The sequence below is a fragment of the Bombus fervidus genome, chromosome 2 (assembly GCF_041682495.2).
Source record: "Bombus fervidus isolate BK054 chromosome 2, iyBomFerv1, whole genome shotgun sequence".
In the NCBI taxonomy this organism is placed as follows: domain Eukaryota; kingdom Metazoa; phylum Arthropoda; class Insecta; order Hymenoptera; family Apidae; genus Bombus; species Bombus fervidus.
The window spans coordinates 10,976,014-10,998,297 of NC_091518.1; the positions used below are offsets into that span (position 1 = coordinate 10,976,014).

General features: G+C 38.2%; 1 protein-coding gene across 4 annotated transcripts in view; it reads left to right on the top strand.

The window, feature by feature from the left end:
• The window catches only part of LOC139993401 (WD repeat-containing protein 47), an 80,753-nt gene extending 66,199 nt beyond the window's left edge, over positions 1 to 14,554 (top strand). For 3 of the 4 annotated variants that reach the window (XM_072015121.1, XM_072015094.1, XM_072015111.1), the window contains exons 7-11: positions 2,498 to 2,694; positions 9,324 to 9,493; positions 10,216 to 10,523; positions 11,338 to 11,578; positions 11,964 to 14,554. In XM_072015121.1, the coding sequence (XP_071871222.1) occupies positions 2,498 to 2,694; positions 9,324 to 9,493; positions 10,216 to 10,523; positions 11,338 to 11,578; positions 11,964 to 12,109 (1,062 nt within the window). In that variant the 3' untranslated portion in view covers positions 12,110 to 14,554. The remainder of the gene's footprint in view (positions 1 to 2,497; positions 2,695 to 9,323; positions 9,494 to 10,215; positions 10,524 to 11,337; positions 11,579 to 11,963) is intronic. The other variant, XM_072015103.1, reaches the window with a different exon arrangement.
• The last annotated feature ends 7,730 nt before the right edge of the window (positions 14,555 to 22,284 follow it).

Consider the following 22,284-nt stretch of genomic DNA (forward strand, 5'->3'; position numbering starts at 1 on the left):
TTTCCAACACTAAAACTAAAGTTCATTAATCAACTCGATTTTTCTTATAATATAATAAAAAACGAAGATAAAACAAGAGAGCAAAAAACAAGTTAGTAAATACGTTATTAAAAAACCATCATTTTTAAGTCCTGTATTTTTTTCTATTTTACACAGTTTGGTAATTAAACCTCTGTAACGACACGAACTGGAAACTTACGTAGCTTTTTATCTATATTTTATTCGTTTATCGTTGTATGATCGTTACTCTAATACCAAACATTTTGCTCATAACATTATCGGTCTGTATTTACTAGACCAAAGTAAGAAACTCTTGAAATTACAGCTTGTTTCCTCACACCAAAGTCTGATTTATAGACAGTTAACGAAAAATTAGACGATCATAATGAAAAATAGTGTTGCTCGTTTGTTTTACTAATTGCCCTTATCTCGATAATTACGAAAAACTCGTAGCAGTCGAAAGTAAAAGCGTGGCGAGGCGTGCAAATTATTGTGCAAGAAGAGTCGCAAGACGATTCTAAATCAGCTCGGTTTCCTCTGGAGAGAGCTTGAAAAACATTCTCAAGCTCCTTATCCCCCCTCGAATGTTTCCATAGCAAACTTTTTCGCAATCCTACTACGTCAGAACAAGCTATCATTCCATGACGGCATAGAAACAAATCAAAGTAAAGATCGATCGAGAACAGAAGAATTTTACGAGCTATATGAAAAGAAGTATGTAGAAGGTGTTACGCGATACTTGAAAGATCGTTGTTCCGCTCACAGACCCTGAATGTTTCTTTTTGTCCATTTTTTTTTTTTTCTTTTTTCTCGATCGTTAGATACTAAGCCTGCATAGAATCCGCATAACGTCATTGTTCGATTAAGGAAATCGGTGATTACTATACGGTCGATGTTTGCGCAAATACGTATTTTTACGAGTGTAGTTAAAAAAAAAAAAAAGAGAGACCTTAATAGAAATTTGTTCTGTCTATTAAATATCTTAAACTTCTCGCTTTATGTATTTTATATATTTTACGAGCACGAGTAAAGAAGTGGAACTTAAATAGAAATTTGTTTCATATGCTAAATACAGTAACGAGTGTATTTAACTTAATGTTCTATGGAGCTGACCAAAGGAATGAAGCCTGAACAGCAATTTGTTTCACCTATTAACTAATACCATGAGTGTTTCATTTCGTTTATTGCCCGCAGTAATTACCTGTTGCTAACGATTTGTTCAAATGGGTTAAAAGATATGTTTAAACACATTCTTTAATTAAATGAATACGTATTGTGAAGGAGCAAAAATTCGTCACAGATGATATAATGATACCAGTAGCAATAATAATAAAATAATCCACGGCAATGAGAGAGGAAGATTGCATCGACAAGACTGCAACATGAATAGGTCTTTAGATAAAGAGCTTGGAGCAGGAAACTTCACCAGAGATTAGCATACAAGTAAACACGGTGATTGTGTAGAAAAGAGAGGCGTTTGAAATCCTTTCAAGGTCTGACTTTCTAATTCTCCTGAAGTTTTCGTCGTTCGTTATGTTCCCTGCTGGTAAGGTGCTCGTTCTGTCGCGAACGAACTAGTTCGCGCAGAAAAGTGCTCCTAAACGGTGACTTTTGTTGCGCGAAGTACACGGAAGGGTCAAGCCGGGTCTCGTTTTAAGATTTAACGCTTATTATAAGGTTCCAGCTTGTTTTCTGACGTGGAAACGCTAGGAATATTAATCTTAACGAGCGTGTGCCTTGACGAATGTTGCAATTAAATTCTTCATTTTTCTTTGACACCGTGTATACTTCTACGAAAGACGCTTTTTTTCAGTAAAATTGCCATTCAAATATGATTTGACTTACGGCTCTGCGTAATAGTGTCACGAATAAAAAAGCTCGAATAAGTGAAATTCAACCTGTTACAGTTTTTTAATGGATACGTGAAATAAAAGTAGTTATTCAAGTATCGAATTAGGTTCGTTACGCATGGAAACCATTCAGATATATAATTTAGAACAAAAATGTACCGAGTGTTATTTAAGACATAATTGTAGTATTTAAATTTCTGAATATCATAACGTAACCGGTTGAAATTTCCCTATCAAAATGATAATTTAATATTGAAAATCTAAGATCTAGAGGAGACACCTTTTGTAGAGACACGAATGCTTCTACGGTTATTAATTTCTAATTAACACACGTACGTTTAATTTTACAAACGTTTGCCGATCGTTGCATAAGTTCTACTCAGTTTGCCTATCGATGTATCATGAACACGATGATAAATTTTCTTATCGTATCGCAACGATACTTCAATGGGTAATTACAGTACGGGAACACTTTAAAAATTCCCCACTCTAACACGATTTTCCACTTATTGACGTTTATGACGGTTCGAACGTATCGATCTTATCGATACTTTTCTTTATTGCATTACAAATTTACTCGTTAATCATTGATCACAATCATAATTATTCATTAGTAATTCGTAACCGGATTTCGATCTCGTTTTCAGCAAGAGCCGAGGCAGGAACTCGATGCCAGCAACGGAAATAGCAATGGCGGAAGACCGAGATTCGTTCCTGTAACAGCGCTCGAGGACGTGCAAGCGGTTCGATGCGCGGAATTCCACCCCCATGGAAAATTGTACGCCGTGGGATCGAACTCGAAGACGCTGAGAATATGCTCTTATCCAAAGCTTCACGATGTCAGGTAATATAATTTTTTGGATCTTTTAGTCTCTTCTTTCATATTTTACATTCATTTTCCTCTTGCTTCCTTCTTCGTGTCTCTTTTTAATATGTGATTTTTTCGCAAATTTCTTTTTCTTCTTCGTGTAAAACGAATTCGTCGGTGACCCTAACGATTGATTCATACTTTACAACGCGTATAGCTTAATCTTTTTTTAAATATACGTCTTCTTCCCTACTACATTATTCATTAAGAACGATTGCCTTTCCCATCGCCATTTATTTGTAATTTCGTATCTTCCATCAGTGGACATCACACTTTCTTGCACCTAATCTCATATTTTATATAAAATGTTTCTCTCTAATGGACACATGGACACATAACGTAAAATCGAGAAAGCAGTTTTCAGAAATATAAATGCATAGTAGATAGTAGACTTTTATGTTTTTATATGAACGATTAATCAAGCTGGACCGTGCATTTCGTATTTCGAAATGGGATGTCGCAAAGAGAAATCTTTCGAAATTTACATTGACCAGCGTGAAGAAACGAATAAATAGGAGTGAAGGATACGAGCGATATATTTTGCTAAAATAGCTGTAGCAGTAATAGTAAATTAGATATTATTGATAAAGCTGTCGTTGTTAACGAGCACACTGGGATGATCCAACACTGGTAATTACGCGAAACGATTTTCGATACTCGATCGATTTATATTCACGCGAATTTACATTGAACAGCTATGAATCTCAACTAGGTGGCAATTATTTATTGCTTAAGACCTCTATGTTTTATCACTTCATTTATGTTCCCTTTCACCTTTAAAAAAGGATAACAATTATTTACTTTTCTATTCCACTATTTTTATTTCTTAGTTTAAAATCGAGGATTTATTTATTTTCCAATTCCAGATTAAAATTAACCGTCACAAATCTTTCCTATACTCTCTTATACTTTATCAAACTTCTCTTTTGACTATTGTTCGTTCTTTCTCTTTAGACGGTGATATTCTGAGACGGTGCACTAAATCCACAAATTTTCTACGCGAAGAAAAGAAAAAATTGACACGTCATTATCACAATTCTCGCGCTATTTACGATTGTACACGAATAGTCGTCGAGCGGACTAATTTAACGCAAGCCTGCTGACTTAACGAACGACGGAGGCCTTCATACCAAACGGAGCATCCCTCGATCCTTCGTGCGATTCTTTCATTGTCTGCTATCGCGATTTCGCGATTATCTGTCTGTCTGTCTCTCTCTCTCTCTCTCCCCTGTCTCCTCTCTTTCTGTCTACCTTTTTTGTTTCCTTTGGTTATATTTGAACGAATTTCAATCAAAATTTCAGAGCAGAACCGTGAATTCATTCAATTCTCGGCGGTACACTTTGCTAATCATCATTTCATTTACTTAGTGATATATCCACTCGTAACATATAAAATATCCGTTTAAATTCTGAAACTATTTTATATCGTATGAAAATTGAATTAAATTAAATTATTAATTAATTAAATTAAAATATGTATCGCTTTCTTGGAGCAGAATTTTTGTAAAATTGAATATCGATTTATGTACTTTTTATTTCACGTGTATTTTATATCAAATAGTATTGAAACATTCTCTTTGTAGCGGTACAATATTTTTTACAGTTAAGGAATTTTTCATTGACGATAACATTTTCAATAATGATAATGATATATTTCAAAAGTGCTATTACAAATATAATGTCTTCATGATAGGATACAAGTTAATAAATTTATTCCGATGGAAAGCAAAAGTACAGTTATTTTAATCGATAATAGAGAAATTCTGTTTAAAAACAATTTATTGGTTGATGTCGAAAAGGTTTCTCGGTTAGAAAGTAATTTGATAATCGTAACGACTGGCCAGTAAAAACAATGAAATAAATTAATTAATATCGTTGAAAATAGCCTTGCAATTTACTTTATTGGTTTAACCGACTTTACCATTTAGTAGATGAGATCACAGATAGAACCTGATGGATAATATTTCTAATTATTTCATAGAATTTTCCATCCGAGTTGAAGTGAAAGTCTAACGGCTCGGGATTAATTCCATTTCTTAAATCTTCACCTTGTTTCAGTTTCTTTTTATTCTTCTAATAGTCTACAGAAACTTCATCAAGGCTAGCAACTTTCGGTATAATACGTTATTTCTGCCTCGTAAAACGATTAATCTATATTCGCTCCGATCGAGTATCTGGCATTGAACTCGGAACTTTATCAACACCGAATTCTATTGCATTTCGCGCTGTAATAACTCCCATACGTTTCTGCAGTTATACTTGCACTAGTTGTAGTAAGAAGCGAGGTAAAAAGTAAGAAAAGTACATGTGAAACGACGTGGATTCGGTTCTTACCATAAGTGACATCATAAAGAATCAAGAGCGTTTAGCTCTAGAACCACATACGAGCTTCTGATCTGTGATTAAACGTGTATATATATATATATATAATATAAATAAAAAATATATATATAAAGTGTAAAAATAAATAAATATATAGTAGTCATATTTTTGTCTTAATAAAACACGATGTTAATTTTATCAGAAATCCTTACGTGTTTTTGATGATTGCAAATACACGAGAAATTTGAAACCGATCACTCGGACTCCTTTAATAATTGAAGAGTAAAATCTAAGTCGCGAGACAATAGCTCTGTTTACGTAATCCTTTCAAAAATTTACGTCCGTTACAAATGAAATAACGCACTTTCCATCAGACTACATGTTATATATATATATATATTTTTTTTTTACTTTCACTCCAGTTTAAATATTAACTTTACAGACAACGTAACATGTAGTCTGATGGAAAGTGCGTTATTTCATTTGTAGCGAACGTAAATTTTTGAAAGGATAATACTATATATATATATATAGTATTACGGTGCGACGAAGTTAGATCAACGAACGTAGATTACGAAAATTTTTCTCCAGTATGTTACTTCTCATCAACATTCTACGAGTACATACTAGGAAACTCACTACGAGTAAAAAATGAACGAAAAAGATCGTAAACTGGTATTAGCGCGTGACTTTCGTTAAAAAATTGTTTGACGTGCAACTTTATGTTTGTGAGGTAATCGAGAGCGATAGTTGCACACGATAGTCGAATTTCAGGTGCTCCGCAGTCTCAGAACTGCAGGAAATCATTTTTGCAACGTAATGCCAGGTTACGACTTCGTCAAAGGCAAGGTTTATACGAAGTCGGTCATTAGATTGCAGGCTGATCGCTCAATTATCATCTACCCAGCAACCATTTACTCTGACAGGTACTCGAGATCGAATTTAAAGCTAATTCGCACGCAGGTGCTGTGAAATCGATCTGCGCGACTTTGTTTCTCGTTTTCGAATCGATGGCAACGATTGACAGTGATAATCTTTTCTTAGATTGATAGTTATAGACGAAAATCATATGGGAAAAAACAGGACGAACCTATTTTTTTCTTGACTTTCTAATTTTTTAATAAAGACAGAATATTTTAGTATGACGTAATTGGGATATTAAAAATAGACGATAGTTTTATAAGATCATTTATGAAGTTAGGTTACGAATATTTTCTAAATGTTTACAAACATGTTAAAAACCATACTTAACTTTATGAACCTAAATAATGATACAATTTGAACAACATAAGATTAATCCTCGGAGTATTTTCTATACAAATTTGCATAATTCTAGTTATATTCATATGCAACCTAAAGACTGCTTTCTCGTAGAAAAATGTAAAATTACTCTCTTCTCTCGTGATACATATAATTTTCTATAATCTTAATTCTATTCATATCCAGTTTAAAAATTACCCTCTCACAGCATACTAGAAAATACTATGTAACTATATTTCTCTTTTATGATCTTCAATTACAACAAATGAGATAGTGAACTCGTTAACTTGCTGATCATAAACTTCCTCCTTATCATCATTAATCCAAGAACCGTATCAAAAAGTATATCGTACATAAACATACAATTTCCTTAAATATACCAGAAAATACTCGAGCCTTTCTCCAAGATTTTGTTCCTCGAAACCGTCTCTCAAAGCCTTTCGATTTACCCCGGAACTTCTCTGGAAACACGAATTCCTCGATTCTCAGCCACTTTCTTTCGCCTTTGAATCCACACAGAATCAACAAGAAACTTTTTGCTAATGTGATACTCGAACACAGAGGGAAAAAGACGAGGTGTTTAATACGTCAAAGGTTCAATATGTTGAGACCCCTGAGCAGCGATCTATCATTTTCGATTCATCCGTCACGGTATCCGTGTTTCCGTGTGTTTGCTTCGACAAGCTTGCAACGACAAGCGTTTCACTCTGTCCTCTCCTTGTAAATGGGCTATGTGGAACGTGATAAACGCTCGGCTCCGTGACAGCGGGTGATTGATAAGCGAGAGCGCGCTTCTTCATCTGTCGCGTAGCGTTTCGAAAAACAGTATCAGAGCCAACTCTCTTTGCCATTATCTTTAGTCGGTGTTTCCAATGAACGTTCTGTCCACTTTCGAAATGACAGTCGACCAAAATCTTGGGTCTGGAGGAAGGATTAGAGGAGAATGCTTATAAACGAAACTGACACGTTTATTCGACTTCTTAGTGTTTGGCTTGGGTTTCATTCGTTGGTGTGTCGACCTAATGTTGGGATATTGGAATGTGGCAAATAGATAGAGTCGCTTGCTAATGTTCGCAACGTCTTCGCACGTCACAATTTACCAGAAATAATCGAGGAAGAATTTTCTAGTTTTTACGAGTTGAAATATCTTAACTGTTCTTTCATTTCTTCGGTTGTTATGATTGTCGCGCTAAGTACAGTGTTTTTGAGTTTCATTCGTTGATGTACCGAATCGTTACAGAAGAGTAGGAATTTGGAAAAATGTCCTGTTCGTGGCATTTTTGCGTATTAACGTAAAAAAATTATTCGAGAGATCAATTAGTTTCCAATCACGAAGTTCGTTAATGGCTCCTTCAATTTCACGATAATAATGGTTATTATGATTGGAAATGGTACTGTTTCCTATTGCAGTTACACACGACTCGGACAAATGGAAACAATTACGCTACTACTTATTCTACTTCACAACATAGACTCATAATTCTTGTGCGTTAAAACCAATATAGACGTCAGTTAGCTTTCGTACAAGAAACCAGAAATCCCACTCTTCGTTTCTTACTTCTTTTCGCCAACTAAAAGGTTCGTCGAGTTTTCTTCTTTGAAACAAAGAATAAAAGATGCTCTGCTACCGTGGAGAATCAAATATCGAGGAAAACACATAGTTATCCTGCTCTATATCCACTGTATCGTAACAACGCTCCAATTTGGCCGAAGGAAGCCAGCAATTTCGCGTGTTCTTCGAATTCACCGTGAACGCCTCGATCGAGCCATCGTTTCGACGTTGCTCTGAATCTTCGCAGAGAAAGTAACGCGTGTACGATTCTAATGGAGCGATTGAAAATCCCCGGCGCGATTCCTTCGGGAGGCGAGATTGCCGGGCCGTCGATAATTTCCAGCACGCGATTCTCGTGTTTACACGGAAGAAAGTGAAAGAACGGAGAGAAGCGCGAGAAGGAGAAGCTCTGAATCTCGTGAAAGAGGCGAGTTTTGAGGACCGAGGTTCGATCGACGAATAGCGTACGTGCGCTGTGGCTGGGAAAACTCGAGGCTAATTAAAATCGACGTAAAAAGGCGACCGACGTGAAAGCGGCGTCGCTTCTGTTTAAAATCGTATCGACGATCCTCCTCTCCCTCGTTTCCACGACCGAAACACGATCGCCGTGTTAAGTATTACTCGTTTAATTAAGGACGATGCGCAATCGCGTCGGGGCTGGGAACGAGGAAGGAAACGAGGTTGCAAGGAAAGTGACTCTGTTGATGAGAACTCTATTCCCTTGCGAGGTAGGTCGATGTTGATGATTTGGTGACGTTGGTTTAATTTCATTTTATGGCAGTAGCTGTGTGCATAGTATACGTATGTATATCGACTAGGCTCACGTATGTAAGTACAAGTATATGTATGTGTGTTACATAGAAGACAAACTGATCAATTCTTTCGTGGCAAATTGATACATTTTAAGAAGATTGAATTTATCCGAATTTGGCTTCTGAGGGGCTTATATATGATAAAGTTCGCAGATAGTTTGTATGAGAAAAGAGTTTAAAATCTATCTTTTTAGTGTATTTTGAATACGCTGCGATTTATTAAAATGTCTTTCGATGATCATCTTATTTCCATAATCTGATTGGATAAATTAAAATAGCAATTCACTTGGCAACGTTTGAACTAGTCAAATAGCAAGTGGTTTACAGTATATGTACTATATTTGTATAGTTTGCAATAAAATATTGTGTCGAGCATTTAATTCAAAGTGTAAATCAACCACTTAATAGTCGACGAGACGCTTGTGGTTCGCGCTGAAGTTTATAGCGTCGAGATGGAAAGTTTGTTGAAAAAGAAGAGTGAAAGAGCAAACAGTTCAAACAAAAGTGAAACGACTCGTAAGCTGCGTGACTCTTTTTAGTGGTTTAGTTGTTTTAGTAATACTTGCGCGGTGAAATGGAACAAACGTATTCCAATCGTCCGGTAAAAAGGATAACAAACGTAAGAAACTGTTACTAATGCTGGTATGGATTTTCTTCAGAGAGGATCATCAGACGTATCAGCCCACGGTTCTCTTCAAGAGAACGAAACACCACAAGGGCTCGATATATTGTCTCGCATGGACGCCGGATGGACAGCTTATGGCGACCGGAAGCAACGACAAGACTGTCAAATTGATGCGCTTCAATGCCGATACATCAAACCTCGAAGGTAAATCTAGAAGCGTTCTCGAAATTTTTTTAACATTTCTCTCATTTTGTAAACATTTATCACAACTTTCACGCTAACTACGATAGTCGTTACATCGATTCCTCACAGAAACTGCTCTCAAAGTGGCAGTCATTTATTTGCAACTTCCTACTTGTCACTCTGTCGCGGTGTATGATAACTGTTGTGTAACAACATGGTCTGAAAAAACTTTCTCCCTTTAACCTATTAACCGGGGAGAATTAAACTACTTTGATTTCCAATCTCTAGGATATCAAAATTTCTTTATTTATAGATTTCCTATCTTCTAATGCATCGTATAATTTATGTTGAAAATATATCGTATTTATTTGCAGAAACTAAACTCGATTCAACTGAAATTACTCTGTCTCTATTAACTCTTAATTTTATAATCGAAACGTGTAAAACTTACATTGACCCACTTTATAAATCGGAAAAGTTAGAAAATTTTTTAATTGGCCTTAGAATTCATTTAGATTATTTATCGCATATTCTCATATGCTTCTTTCAAGAAAGTGAACCGTTTGCTTCTTGAAAATTGAATATTAATAGTGTACTCGTGCAATGAAATTACGAAATTAACAAAAACTGAAGTTTACCAATCTAACTCCTGAGATACTTCGTTATAAAAGTGTTCGATTCAAAAATGATCCAAGTTAACGTATTAAAACATTGTTCTCTTTACGACTCTGTGTCTCTTCCAGGACAAGAAGTGGAGCTGACGATGCACGACGGTACCGTTCGCGACTTGTGCTTCCTCGAGGACACCTCGAACAAGTCGAGTCTGCTGATCAGCGGCGGTGCCGGCGACTGCAAGATCTACGTCACCGATTGCGCGACTGGTACACCCTTCCAGGCTCTGAGCGGTCACAGTGGCCACGTGCTCACCCTGTACAACTGGGGTGGAGCAATGTTCGTCAGCGGATCGCAGGATAAGACGGTCAGATTTTGGGATCTTCGAACGAGAGGTTGCGTGAACATGGTCACACCAGCCACGGTTCCTGGCAGCAGGGTTAGTTTAGTTCCTCTGTGACGGAGATCTTGTGTATTTAGAATACCTAGTGAGGAATCTGATTGTTAAACGGTGTTAGTAGATTTTGTTAAAGTTGCTGATTTTCTGTAAGACAGTCTGTTTGAAATCTATTATCCCTATCGTTGGTAGTAGTAATTGTCTGCTGTATCTCTGTTGTGTAATATCGCTATGTAATATTATATTTTCGTACATATATGTGAACTTATACATGTATATTTACTGATCTTTACTATCTTTAATTTTAAACAGACTCTAATCTTACAGTAGAAGTATCTTTAAATTCACTTTTGCTCTTCACTGAACTAAAACAGAGATTTTTATACCGCCTATCCACAAGTTTATATTTTTGTATCACAGTCGACTCTCAGATTCGTCAATTTATTTTTCAATTAGTGCTTTCCTCCTGTCATCGGTCTTTATTAGAAAAGTTATTAGAAAAGGTATTAGTAATACACACAGTTAATTCTATCACTTCATAAGAAATCCAGGCATCATCGATCAACGATAAATAATTCGTACATAATGTGGAAAGGATTTTTATGATTCATAAAGGACCCAGCATGCATCGACGACATCGACTTTTCAGTTTTTTAAGTTTCGTTTTTTCGTTCGACGTCCGATAAAATTTCGACCCACGTTATTGAATCGCACCGATCATACATCCCCCTTCACGAATCGCATTTCTTTCTTCCTCTAGTTCACTCTTGCTCTTTCTCTTCAACTCAGGATCGAATTTTTATCGGACGTACTCGAAAGTAATTTGGAACGGAATCGGTATCGCGTATCTGATTAGCATTTGATCCCGTTGCAGGTCGGCAGTCCGGTAGCAGCCCTCTGCGTCGATCCATCCGGACGTCTTCTGGTATCCGGTCACGAGGACAGCAGCTGCGTCCTCTTCGACATCCGGGGCGGTCGGACCGTTCAATGCTTCAAACCTCACGCTGCTGATATCAGAAGCATACGCTTCTCCCCTTCTGCATACTACTTGCTTACCGGTGGCTACGATAACAAGCTCGTTCTGACTGACCTGCAAGGTAAATTTATGCTACTTTAGTATATAGATCATGCGTGATCAAATCGAAATTTCTTCTCTAAAGTTATTAAGAGATTAAATCCCCCCCCCCCCCCCCCAGTAGTATTACTATTATAAACCATGCTCTTAAATAATAAAATGCATATTCCTTTTTTAATGATACTGGAAAATGAGGTGTAGTCTGAACAATCTGAAAAGAGGCATATCGTGGAAAATCATATCTTTCCCTATCACAGTTTACAAACATTTTCCCGTCTCATTAAAAACAAGGGAGATATTTGGATGTTCGGTTTAGGCTAAGACACTCTGCATAATCTAATACGATTTAATAAGAAAATGATGCTTATACGTATGATGTATTAGTAATTTTTAAATTCTTTTTTTAGGTGATTTAACGATGCCTTTGCCGAGCGTAGTTGTGGCGCAACATCAAGACAAGGTGATTTCCGGCCGATGGCATCCGACGGAATTCTCGTTCCTCAGTACTTCAGCTGACAAGACAGCGACTCTGTGGGCTCTACCACCTGTTTAAGCAGGCGAACGTCGATGGCACGCGTTTGTCGTTCATTCGTAACATTCATTTTCAGAAACTGTCGCGTTAACCCGGTCACGATCGTTCGTTCTTTCCCTTTTATTTAAATCAACATCAGAGAATATGCCTTTTTTTTATAACAATAAGAGATCGATGGCACGATCAAGCGAGAGTAGATATTATTTTTAGTGTTGAAACGTAATTTTTTTAATCCGTGAAGGAAAAGGTCGTTGCCGGAAACGGGAGAACGAGCGATCGTGAACGTTATCGATGCGAAGCGTATTAGAACAGGAAGAAAAGTTCATCGCGTGTACGAACATAATTCAACCATGACCAATTAAAGCTTCCTGAAGTACAGGCTGCGGCAGCAGTCGAGCGTAATGGAGACTCAACGCGCGACGACGCGTGCAAGAAACAATTACAGCCACGCCGAGCAACATTGTTAACGCGTTACTAAGTAAACGTTACACGCTTCGAGAGCCTCGTGTGAGAAAGAGTGAAAGTGCATTTTCGCGTAGAGACGATGTAACGAGCGTTCTAGGCGTTAATCATTTGTCGACGACGGTGAGTCGTTTGTTAGGAATCATAAGACTGCGGAAGAACCGGCAAGAAAACTTCGTCATTTGAGATATATGCTTAATACATCGAGTCACGATGGCGAAACGTATATCGTTTCGATGAAGATTCTTTTGTTCAAAAGCAACATTTTCAATTAGAACAAACAACAGTGCAACACTGTCGTGAGCGTTCAGATCGAACGTATTTCGTTGTAGACTCATTGTATAACGTCTGTCTCTTTATTTCTTTTTATAGAGTTTCTTCGCGGTCGTGTGTTTTGCCCCGGTGTACATAAGTTTAGTATAGGCTTAAGGGCGATGATTCGCGGGAGACGAAAATCTGTATGCTCCCGATACATATTTAATCGCTCTCTGTAACTTTTAGATTTTGAATGCTCTCTCTTTACTCGATACCCTATTATTATTTCTCGTTGCAAATATTTCTAGATTTACCTGCGGATAACATCTGTAAAATCTATCTACGACATTGATTACCATTTGCTTGTGTCTTTTGTTTTTCTTTTCCTCGTCTGTTTTAATCGATCAACTATCAACTGCCTATTTCTTTTTTTCGTTCTTACATTCTCCTTTTTTGTTTATTTCTTATTTAAATCGTTTTAAAGCGTTTCTTCCCACCAAATCATCGTCCCTGTCTTATCGATCCCCCGAAGTCACGCCAAATATTCGCATATTACGCATATTATAATATATAGATACCTATCTTATATTAAGAAGAACAACATATACGTACGCTCATTATTAATCGCTATTTTTTACCATGATGATAAGACGAGAAACGGGATTCTCTCTGAGCGTGTCGGAAACACTCGGAAGAAAGGAACTCGATGTTCTGGTACGACGCAATAAATGTAGCATGATAAGCGTCACGGACGAGGAAGGTTCGGTTTACGTTGTCGCTTGTCACAATCGCCAAAGCTGTCGGATTAGCCCTGGAAAATTGGGGAAAAGAGGGAGAAAGTCTCGCGCTGCTCGAGATACCAGCGAACGAATCGCAATTTTTCCTTGTACATAACGCACGTTTCTTCGAGCTACTATTCACCTGATCAGCGCAAGTGCGATCGCGTCTCTTCTTTTGTTTCCATCCGAAAATGAACATTGATGAGGTAACAAGCATCGTCTGTCTCTCCTTATTCCTCATCCGCGCGTCTAGCAATTAAATCGCACCTAGGAACCTTTTATATGCACATGCCTCATACCGAAAATAAATGAAAAGATGGATCACAGGAATTAGAGACGTAAACGTTTGAGCGATCTGAAAAGTGAACAGTCGAGAGGAGAAAATTATCGTGCTTCGTGGCAGAAGTGATATTTTGTTCCCGATGCTGCCTTATAATCGATTACTTCGTTTCGTTCGTGACGTATAAGATGCGTTCTTCGTGATTAATCGATCAAGAGATTAATTGGTCAGAGGAGAAAAAATGGAAAGAAACGAAGCGTCCGCGAGAACGCGTGCGAGCATCTGCTTCCATGTAGCAATTTGTCGTGCCTTCTGTCGTGACTGCTTTCGACGATTCACACTTATTTTTATATTTTTCGTCCTCACCCCTCGACTTCCCCCGTTTCCATCAATCCCAACCCGGCCCCCCCCCCCAACCTCACTCCTCACCAGCTTCGAAATATTATAAATCACGATCGTTCGACGATCCTTGAGAATATCTTCATCCCATCGAACTGTCATAAAAATGCTGAAGTAAAATGAAAAATCTCTTCGCTATCTCGTACGATAATTACCGTATTCTAATATAAATATATATATATATACATATGGTATACATATAGCATAACTTATAACTTTGTACTTTTCCTGTAGATACGACATAATACTGTCACGTCTAATTTAAACAATAAAATTTACGTTATTAAACAATGTGGTTTCTCGCCATGCAGTTCTCCCTTTTCGCTTGATTACGACTGTAACGCGGTATCTCGCGTAAGAAAAATTTGAAACATTTAACCGTTCAGGGTGTGCTATGGCGTAGAATCGTATCTGTAGACAAAACGTATTAAACGATGCAAAATTACAAACTTATAAATGTGTCGACGACAGGAAAATAATTTCAGATTTCGAACATAAAAATATCTACGATATTTTTTTCAATAGAGAACGAAACGTGGTATAAGTCTTAAGCGACTCAGATTAATGCAAAAAGGGTTGGAGCCAAAATCTGCAAGGTTAAAAACACATTATCGATCGTTTGAGCGTAAAAGAAGAACTTCAGTGAATAAATTCCTTGGTCGGTGCGATCAAAGAACCATGAAGAAAGTTAATCGACCATCAGCCTTCCGGGATTTCCAGTAATAGACGCAATTAGCCCGGTAAAACCGATCACATCGAGTGTTGAGAGGGTGCCAGGTACCTGGCTCGTCGTCTTTTTGAAAATTTCCCATAATCACCGGGCAATCATGTAATCTTCCACCCGCGCGCGTTCTACGCGGTCAAATCCATGCCAAAATAGCCATTGCTACACCACAGGATTCTCTGAACCGACGTTCTAGTTTACGAAACTTCAAACGGATCCACGGCAGGGGATCTCGATTTACCCTCATTACACCGTCGAGCTGTGGAACCGGCAATTTCGCAAAAATGAAATTCATAATCCAGCAAAAAATTAAAACGAACTACCTTTATAGGTAAACGCTTTAGTGAACGAATTTAAATTATTAGAAATTCAGTAAAAAAGATTTCAATAATGGAAATATCCTTGGGAATATTACATTAAATTTCTTTAAACTTGAAAGTTATTAAACTCTTCAAGATATAGTTTCTAATATGCAATCCTTGTTTAGATCTTGAGAACTAAAGAAAGTGTGAAGAATCCATGCGTGAATATCGTTATAAAAATTGTATCCACTATGTGCGTGTAGTAAAATTGAACTCTTTCTTTTCTCGTTTATATTTTCTCCAGTTTTTGAAAATCGCATTCACAAATGTTGATATTTGTACTGTTAAGTTATTATTAATTTACACTATTGTTATTTGGTTCCATGCATAGCGTAAACGACTCTTCGAGTCTCGATTCTCAAAATTTCCTATTTAATTCGAAACTTTGTTCGCTAAAGTTCAGACCACATAATCATAGAACCATCATTTCTTATTTGACTGATCGAAACTTTCTTCGTTAAAGTTCAAGCCACATAATCGCAGAGGCAATATTTCTCATTCGATCAGTCGAAACTTTCTTCGCTAAAGTTCAGACCACAAAACTGTTAAAGCAATATAATTATGAATTCGTTACTTTCTCATAATATACGCTTGCAAATAGCTCCTACAAACTTTTCCAATAGATTTCAGATCTACCACCAACAGGATTACAAAATTCAGACCAGTCGATCGTTCACCCAATAATCTATGTCAATTACGACAGTTCGTTCGAGACCAGCTGGTGTCTTAATACTTATGAATCAGGCCAGGTCTTCGATAGTGCCGGAGGACAAACGCACTCGGGGTGTAGACCCACCCACGAAATTCTTAGGCGGCGGCATCCGTCGATTCGACGAACTCGCCTCTGTCGGTTCGCGGTTCACAAATATCCTCGAAATCCTCACCGCGGGCCAGGCACCCTAATTGCCGGGGCGCCAATGGATACGCGGTCTGTTGGTCCCCGAGGACAGAGACCGTTTCCTTTCTTGTTCGAGCACCACCTACGATCGGAATTCCATCCTCTGGCTGGACCATCCTGCGTCCACAGCGTTGCACAGGCTTCAGGAATGCCCCCGGAGCTGCGACGATCCTGTAATGTTACGTTTTAGACAGACGAGAGCGACACAGACGAGGTCTGTGCACCTCGAGCATCCTCCGGCCGTGTAATTCGTGGATTGACGCTGAATGTCGACCGCAGTGATGATTTCTGCAGAACCCTGCAGGTCTTGGAAACTGTTCAACGTAGGCAGTTGTATAGTTGACGTGACTTTGCTACGATTGGATTGAGCGAAGTTTAAATAATGTGCATCGGACGATAAGTATAATAGACGAAGGTAATTAGGAGTTTGAAATATCAATTTCAGCGGTATGAGAGTTCTACGGTGTTAACGTGCTACTTTCGCATAAGCAAGCTTCGGACGTACTTGTGAGAGTCTACGATTTTTGACCAACGTCACCTAATTCTCTTCGAAGGCACAAATTTAAAGCTCGTCATGTGTAAATTATTCGACTAAAGAATTTAAGAGAGTAATGGAGCGAAGACTGGGAGACTTTAGAAGAGAATAATGGAGGGAGTAATTGGCACGTGCCGCGAAATGTTCCATCGGTGGTAAAATTTTCGAGACGAGACACGTTCAATTTCCGATATGTAATAACAATAATCAACCGGTCACGGTTCCGGGAAGAGTCGTTGCGTTCTGTTTGGCTAATAGAGTCTCGCGATTAAAAGAATTGAGAGAGGAGAGCGATTTGAAGGATCGGAAAGCGTAAACAAAATCACGGAACGGCAGACGATCCTCCTTGCCTGTCGATCATGACGCAAACATCGTTTCAGCGTGTTTTAATAGAAGAGGACGCGCGATGCATTAGGCTAATCGCGCCGTTAAATAATTCATCGGGCGCGAGGCATCCAAATTAATAACGTAGCACAGGAATCGCCTCCAATTCGGCTCGAATGCGGGCATTGCTTTGTATACTCTATCATTTCCGCAGTGGTTCTCCATTTAACTTGGGCGTTCCTTTTAATATATTGTTGCAGTTTTTTTTTAAATCATAATAACGCTCATCGTTGATGTTTAAGGAAGATCGGACCGTATAATCCTTATTTATTATTATCGCTAGTAATTTGTAGAAGTGAATCCTTGTGAGGTTTTTTATTCAATATAGATACATAAATCCTTATTTCTGGTTATGTAAATTCTCACACATTCTCGTAACATAAACTTCTATTCAACAAGAAAATTACGCTAGCGTTTTAAAAAATCGAACAACTTTTTAAAAGCTGCACCGAACACGAAGTCATACTATTTTCACGAATATTATCATTCTTAACCCAGATATTCTTAAATTCTTTTTTCATAACGATTTTCAAGATAAACTGCATTCTTCGTTTGAGGTTTAAATTAAATATAATCAATAATTGATGTATTACACGCATGTTTATTATTCCGATCGTTTAAATAGAAGAATAATGTTAAATGAGAAGAATGCTGCTAAGTATAAGTGTGAGATTTTGCGATCATCCCTCTGCAGGGATAACAAAAACGTCTGGCTTAAGTCTTCGATACTTCATATTATTTAGATCTTCGTTCGTCTCTTTCAACAATCGTTAGAACAAACGTTGGGAAGACATGCATGCGCACCGCTGATAGTGGAGATCGCATTCAAATGAGGAAAGGGACGAGGCAAAACGAGAAGAAGACTTTGAAAAAACAGAGAGAAAGATGAGCGCGTGTAATCATTCTCGGAAGGGCGAGTCCGCTGGGGCCGGGGGATGATGACGATAATAATAATTTGAATCGTGGCCACTTAGCATACGTGTAATTTGCCGCTTAAGATGATTTCGTCGACGTTCGTCCGCGTCCTCCTTTGCTTCTCTGTCCCGGCACCGCAGTTAAACGACGAAACCAGAAATTCATAATCACCGGGGGTCGAAGCCGGGGGCGCCACACCAGAGACACGATCATCTGCCCGAGAATGAAATGCGAGGGAAAACGCCACTGCCGATTGTGCGCTCGACGTAGACGAACGTTCAGCGACCGCGGGGGATTTCAACGACCGCAACAGCCATACGCTTTTTCGTCATTCGCTCTTATTACGCTTCTTCCATTCCTTGCGACGATTATCTTCCTTCCTTGAGACATATCGTACTGCGTTTTCAACGAAATAGGAGCTTTGTCTCACCTGTTTTGTAGCGTGATTTTCTATCGCTCTTTGAAAAGCTCTCTATTATTTCTGATAACCTTCATTATCAGATACGTTCTTTAGTTTGTCACGATGCATTTCAAGTATTATGTAAAATAAATCAAAATGTCCTCTGGGTGATTTTAATAAGGAATTAAATAAATTACAACGTTTCTCTTGTTCTATTATAGTGTATAAGTATCTTTTTGTGTGCTCGTAATTCTCGACAGTTAACATTGAACATTCCAAAGCTTTTTTCACATCTATTTGTTTCTTTGTTTTTTTTTCTAGGAATTAATCTTAAATTAAGATCTATTACAAAGCGATTAGAGCATCGAATGAGAGGTAGATACTGTAATTAAATTTAGTTCGTAAAAAAGTAAATTTTTTCAAAAGGTAGGTGCCTGTTTATAGAAGCTCATTTGGCCCATTAGAAATTCTAGATTCGCCTTTAAACTCGTTATTAACTGAAAACTGACAAAAAACGGAAATCACCGTCGAAAGAATGTAATTACCTGTAATATAATACGGCGAAACACGTATAATTTCGCGTGATGGCTCGTTCGTCGCACCTATTCAAATCACCACGCGCCAGGATTTCCGCGAAAAACGAATTTCTTTGTCTTTAAACACGGTGATTAAGAACGCGAAGCAAGAGCGTCGCGTGACGAGCAACGATAAACAGATGGTCGTGCAGGCCAAAAGACGAAACAGGACGGAATTTAATGGGCAAGAAAAAAAAAAGAACAGCTGATTACGGGTCGAGATTATTATAGGTATTTTTGTAAAAGTATTTGCATGAATTTACGACGAATGACCATCACGGTGTTAATTTACCTCTGCTCGTGCAGCGTCGTCACGAAATGAAGCGACGATCGGCAAAAAAGGGTGCTGAAACTGGTTAGAAAATAACAGCAATGAACGATAATTATCAACGCATAAAAATTAATTATTTCTTGATTATGGAAAAACGGAAGGAGATTATCTTTCGATAGACTTTAGTAGAGCGAATGACCATCACGGTGTTAATTTACCTCAGCTCGTGCAGCGTCCCCCCGAAATGAAGCGAGGATTGGCAAAAAAGGGTGCTGAAACTGGTTAGAAAATAACAGCAATGAACGATAATTATCAACGCATAAGAATTAATTATTTCGTGACTTTAGTAGAGCGAATGACTCATAAAATGAGACCTAGGTTTAATAGAAATTATAACTAATAATTCTCGCTCCAATACTTATTTACGAATAATAACGAGAAAATCCGGGAAAAGACTATACATTTTCATTTAAAATAATAATACAATTGTTAAATAAACATTCATCTTTGTATTTGGAAAAAATATATGAATAATATAATAATAATTTCTGTATAATTTATTATCTTCCCCCAACGTTCCATTTCAATTACATTGGAAGAATGCACTGTAACTTGAAACAATTGAGTATGTAGTTCATCCTGAACGTGCATGTGTATCTAATAGGCGGATAATATAGATTAATATGCACGTCGACTAAAGAAAATACTTGACGCAATACGGCGTATGTATTCACAAATAGTAATTATCCACAAGAACTGTCCATTTTGTAACTATAAACTTTTTATATTCCAACGTCTATCACGCATAAAAGTAATTTTCAAAAAAAAAAAAAAAAATAAGAAAAAAAACTACGTTTTCCTAATCATTCAGAACTATGTACTTACAAAAAAGACGCTATTACGATTATCGTTGCTTGGAATTAAAAACACTCGTCATTGAGTGCCAGGCGCGATCACAGCGCGGTTACGAGGGGCAATCTTCGCGTCGCAATTAATCAAGGTCGATCACGGTGATTCCCGCGGCCATAGCCACAGGGCGAGGGTGGCACCGCGCCATAACTCTCCGTAATAGCTAATATCTCACAGGAGTCGTACAAACGCGAATCGGTTACTAGTTACTACTTACATGAGCTCGCGTGATTTATCGCCGCGGGCTTGGCATGCGGAGGCGGCGAGAAAAGGATTCGTCTCGACTAAACGTTCAACAAAAAAGGATCAACTAACATAGTGGAAGAATCAGAGAGTAGGAAAGAAGGGTAGGGCCTATCGCGAACGAGAGGGATGAAGAAGCAGGAGTGTGAATCCTCTCGTACGTTCTATCGTGGCCAATTAAGGGTCGGTTTTAATCGTTCGCCGTCTAATTGCCGACCCATTACGTTGTCTCTCGAGGGTAAATACGTCGGACTAAATACCGCCGTCAGCGGAAAGAATTCGAGCCCTCGGAAATCATCAGCGTGTAAACACTGACTGCGAGCGTTTTCCCATCGGGGATCGGCGAGTTGTTAGCTGCCCTTGTCCGCGCGATGCGATGTTATTAATGAAATTTATGCGTTTGCCATGCAGTTACGTGACTGCTCTTGTGCCTGCTGTGAGAGGAAACAAAGATATCTATACATGTACGAAATAGTTTGTCACTGTTTTGTATTTTGCCAAAGAAGAAGAAGAAAATGTCATATTCCATTAATACGTTCTGTCACTCGCTGACGATCACTAGGTTATTCCCATATTATATTATGTTTGTTGGGGTTATTAGATGTATATGAATAGAAAGGAACGCGTGGATAAATTGTAAGGTAGAAAATATATTTTAATACAGAAGTGTAAATACAATTAGGAATATAATTTGAGCTGGACCAGTTCCGCACGCTAGCAGTGTTACCCTATGACTGAAAGCCATCGTCCCCTGTTTACTGTTTATGGTCTACCTTCGTCCCAGTCTTTTGTCTATACGCTGTCGATGGCTTCAGTGCTTGAGAAAATTAAAGACCAGGTGTAGGGTTTTCTTAGAAGTGATGACCACTTCAACAATGCTATATCGTATAAAAGAAAAATCTATAATTCAGGATACTATTGGTTGGTGTATCAGCGCGCAAGGATACCACTTGCTACAGTGGTACATACGCTGGTAAAGTGTAACCTGGATGATAAATTGAATACAATTGGTCCATGTTAACTGTTCATACAGAACAATTCAGAAAGATACGAATAATAGAATCGAAAGGTTTCTTCCGACAATATTAAAACGTGACGAATACACTAGTTATACGCACCATGGGTACTATGGTCTCATCTCTAATCCACGGTCATTGGTGTTCTCCGTTCGAACCGGTCGTTCTTAATAACCACCCTCGCAGATGGCCTAAGGATCAGAGCTGCGACCTACAATCACGCCATAGACAACTCGCAGCGACTCGATCATTATCACAGCCAATAATCACCGGGACGTATTCCGTTAAGTGCCCCCCTCTGTTCTAAAGTCCTTTTTTTTTCCATGGAGCCGCCACGCTCCTATTTCTCTCGCTCCTTTCCATTTGACCGTCCCCGAACCTCTGCTTTATCTCTCTGTTATTTGGCCGGACGACCAACGATAATCAGGGTGTTCGTGTTCGCTCTTGGATGGACGGCATCACTAATTCGGTCCAATTACACGGGACGATTATAAAGATTTAATTGTTCGACGCGACGAATCCCCTGCAGCGAATGACGCCCCCTGTCTGCGAGGGAGGAAAAGGAATTCGAAAGCTAAGTGGACTGTGCGAAGAAAGTTAAGGAAGATTCAAACTTTTTGCACATTTGAGAAGTTCATTTCTGAATCGTATTCTTACCATTTAGAAGAATCTTTTGAAAAATCGGGGTTATTCTTACTTTCCATTTGTAACAAATGCAAACCTAATTTCAATAGAAGCGAATCAAATTGTGATATTTACCTTGCAGTTACTATAAAATTATGTAAGATG